Source organism: Priapulus caudatus, unplaced genomic scaffold, assembly GCF_000485595.1.
Source record: "Priapulus caudatus unplaced genomic scaffold, Priapulus_caudatus-5.0.1 Scaffold369, whole genome shotgun sequence".
Lineage (NCBI taxonomy): Eukaryota > Metazoa > Priapulida > Priapulimorpha > Priapulimorphida > Priapulidae > Priapulus > Priapulus caudatus.
The window spans coordinates 163,610-166,729 of record NW_014577430.1 but is presented as its reverse complement, the minus strand read 5'-3'; the positions used below and the strand labels follow the sequence as shown (position 1 = coordinate 166,729).

The following is a 3,120-nucleotide window of genomic DNA, read 5'->3' as shown; positions in this document are numbered from 1 at the left end:
CGTGTGTTTATTATTGCTGTTTTTGTGCTTGCAGTTCTTGTACTTGTGTTTGTGCTTGCAGTTCTTGTACTTGTGTTTGTGCTTGTGTTTGTGCGTGTGTTTATTATTGCTGTTTTTGTGCTTGCAGTTCTTGTACTTGTGTTTGTGCTTGCAGTTTATTTGATTGTGTTTGTGCTTGCAGTTCTTGTACTTGTGTTTGTGCTTGCAGTTTATTTGATTGTGTTTGTGCTTGCAGTTCTTGTACTTGTGTTTGTGCTTGCAGTTTATTTGATTGTGTTTGTGCTTGCAGTTTATTTGATTGTGTTGTGCTTGCAGCCATTTGCGCTGCCACTGTGTAAGGGTAAGCACAATGACCTGAAGTGCATAACGCCGGAGACCGTGTGCCGTCTCATCAACAATGAGTTCGAAGACTCCATTCACAGCTACACGATCATCGACGCACGCTTCCCCTACGAGTTTGAGGGCGGCCACATACAGGTAGCGCCATCTGTTGCTGTGCAGGCGGTCAATTATCTCTGTTGTCGTACGTGGGGTTCTGATACTCGGCTAAGCACATATGCGAGTCCGGAGTCGCCATCTGTTGGGCAGATTTCTAACTGCAATGAAGTCGCATGTGAATCACACGTCACTTGTGTGAGTTGACCTGTCCATCGGAGCGAGATAGCCATGCCCGCTCTAGAACACTGTTGCTAAGTCGGTCAGGCTAACGTGGGTTAGACGTGGTGCGCTCCAGAATGTCGACCTAACAGCACTTTGTCACTAAGCACTCCTAGTGCAACAATAATTAGCTGGCTCCTGTGTCAGTCATGCAGGGTCTAGATCGAATTAATTATGTGTCACGTGTGTAAAATGTGTGTAGATTTGTTGACACGTGATGTGGACGCAGAACGTCAACTGCGTATATGCAACAGACGATTTCTAAATGTGGGTCTTTGCTTGCAGGGCGCGAAAAACATTTATACCAAAGACCACCTGCTCACAGAGTTCATGGATGCTAAAGTTATCAACGCTCTCAATCTTAGCAAGCGAACCATTCTAGTCTTCCACTGCGAGTTCTCATCCGAGCGCGGGCCCGGTCTGTAAGTATCCATCTTAAAAAGGATTCGTACTCTAGAAATGTTATACTCTACTACTCTAGTATATTTTAATACTTACTGCATAAAAATGGTGTAGACTTGTGTATATCTGTTATCAGACATTTGTAATAAAGCAACACTGAGTTCACTGATTTTTGGGTGCTGCTATGACACTGTCTGACTCCACCCACTACCACCAGACGAAGCTTCACATGTGAATTTTAATTTGACATTTTTAGACCAGGAGTTACTCACAAAAGTGCCATTATGTTTACGCACCTAACTATTATATAACCAAACGACTTTTTGTTTATCTACATTATCTAACTGAACCTAAGTAATGGTGAAATGTAAGATACTGCGATCCATCTTCTCTTACATTAATAAATAATGAACACTCTGTCTATATAGCATGTGGCTGAAATGTTAGATGGCACAAAATCAATTGTGGATGTACCTGTATATATAGTGTAATACGTAGCAATATGATCATCAACAGTTTGAAAACAGTTTTTTTAAATATATCTAGTGAATATTTAATCACGATTTTTGAAGCATAATTTGTGCATATAATAAGCATAAGTAAACGTACTTTAACTGAAAGTAAGTGTTCAGTCTAGAGCATCGTTTCCATTTTAATATCATCGCTAACTTTATTAGCGTGAGTGTAGTAAGTAAGTAGTGATTGTCTTGTCTAATTCACATGGGGTCTGATAAATAGCATGACTGTTCACTTCAGCTCGCGTTTTCTGCGCAATATGGACCGTGATGCAAATAAGGAGGCTTACCCGCAGCTGTGTTATCCTGAGGTGTATCTCCTTGAAGGTGGCTATAAGGCTTTCTATCACCACTGTAAGGTAAGAGGTATTTGCACTGTGTACAGCGGCAACGCTGCATCGTTTCACTTCAAAGGACCGGATTGCTCACTTGAAATTCATGTGTAACTAGCAAGTGTAATTCGTATTCTAATTGGTCGGCGGAAAAGTGTGTGTGTGTGCGTGCGTGCGTGCGTGTGTCGCTAGCTGTTACTAAGCATGGCCGTCGCTACCTTGTTTTTGTAGGAGCTCTGCGAGCCGCGCTCCTACCTGCCGATGAACATCAAGGGGAAGGAGGATGAGCTGAGACTGTTTAAGGCGCGCTCCAAATCATGGAATGGCGAGAAAGCAGGCCGGCCAGCCGCACGGCCCGGTCTCTGCTCCGGCCGGCCTTGACCCTGTCTCTGCTGCACGCAAGAGGAGAGACTGCTGGGAGGAGCTGCTACAGGGAAGCATCCCTGTTCGTCGTCGCAAGCAAAGGCGGTGGAGTGGAGCGGCTGCGGGAAGCAGGCATGAGGGGATTCGGGGGATTCGGGGAGCGAGAATGAAAAGGTATGGGGACCCGGGAGTGAGAATCAAAGAGTGGAAGCTGGAATTGCAGATGTTCCCGACATGGATGAGAGAAAGAGAGAAAGAAGCCGCATGATGCAACAGGGAAACGGAGTCGGCATTGTCACATCGTTTAGCCTTCCTCTATGGAGACATGGGTGTCACGCAGAAAGTCGGATTAAGGAACAGTGACAAACTCGGAAATATGATTAGATGTGGCAATGCCAGTTATCCCATCCCAGATGGGTTCATTGTTTCCGGGTGAAGAAGTGTTCACAGTATCTTTAGTGGAACAATATCTAGTATTGTATAGCACAGAATCGCTATCAGTAGTTGTACGTTGTTTCTGCAAGGAAACAATAATCCAACAAAGGCTCAAAGGGCAAATTGATCAAGGATTTCATGAAGGACTATGGATCTAATGTTAATGAAAGATCAAGTATCTACTGTTAATGAAAGATCAAGTATCTACTGTTCATCAAGGATCAGGGATTTACTGTCTATCAATGGTCTACTCTCCATCAATGATCTACTGTCCATCAATGGTCTACTGTCCATCAATGATCTACTGTCCATCAATGGTCTACTGTCCATCAATGGTCTACTGTCCATCAATGATCTACTGTCCATCAATGATCTACTGTCCATCAATGGTCTACTGTCCATCAATGGTCTAGATC

The 3,120-nt window shown here is 43.8% G+C and overlaps 2 protein-coding genes across 2 annotated transcripts in view; both read left to right on the top strand.

Moving 5' to 3' along the window:
• The window catches only part of LOC106809625 (M-phase inducer phosphatase-like), a gene marked incomplete in the record, with an annotated part of 32,912 nt that extends 30,612 nt beyond the window's left edge, over positions 1-2,300 (top strand). Inside the window, 4 exon segments of the mRNA XM_014812779.1 lie at positions 316-477; positions 943-1,079; positions 1,816-1,933; positions 2,138-2,300. Coding sequence (XP_014668265.1) covers positions 316-477; positions 943-1,079; positions 1,816-1,933; positions 2,138-2,287 — 567 coding nt within the window.
• A 539-nt stretch (positions 2,301-2,839) lies between these two features.
• The window catches only part of LOC106809627, a 7,943-nt gene continuing 7,662 nt past the window's right edge, over positions 2,840-3,120 (top strand). Inside the window, exon 1 of the mRNA XM_014812784.1 lies at positions 2,840-3,120. Within this exon, the coding sequence (XP_014668270.1) occupies positions 2,853-3,120 (268 nt within the window). The 5' untranslated portion in view covers positions 2,840-2,852.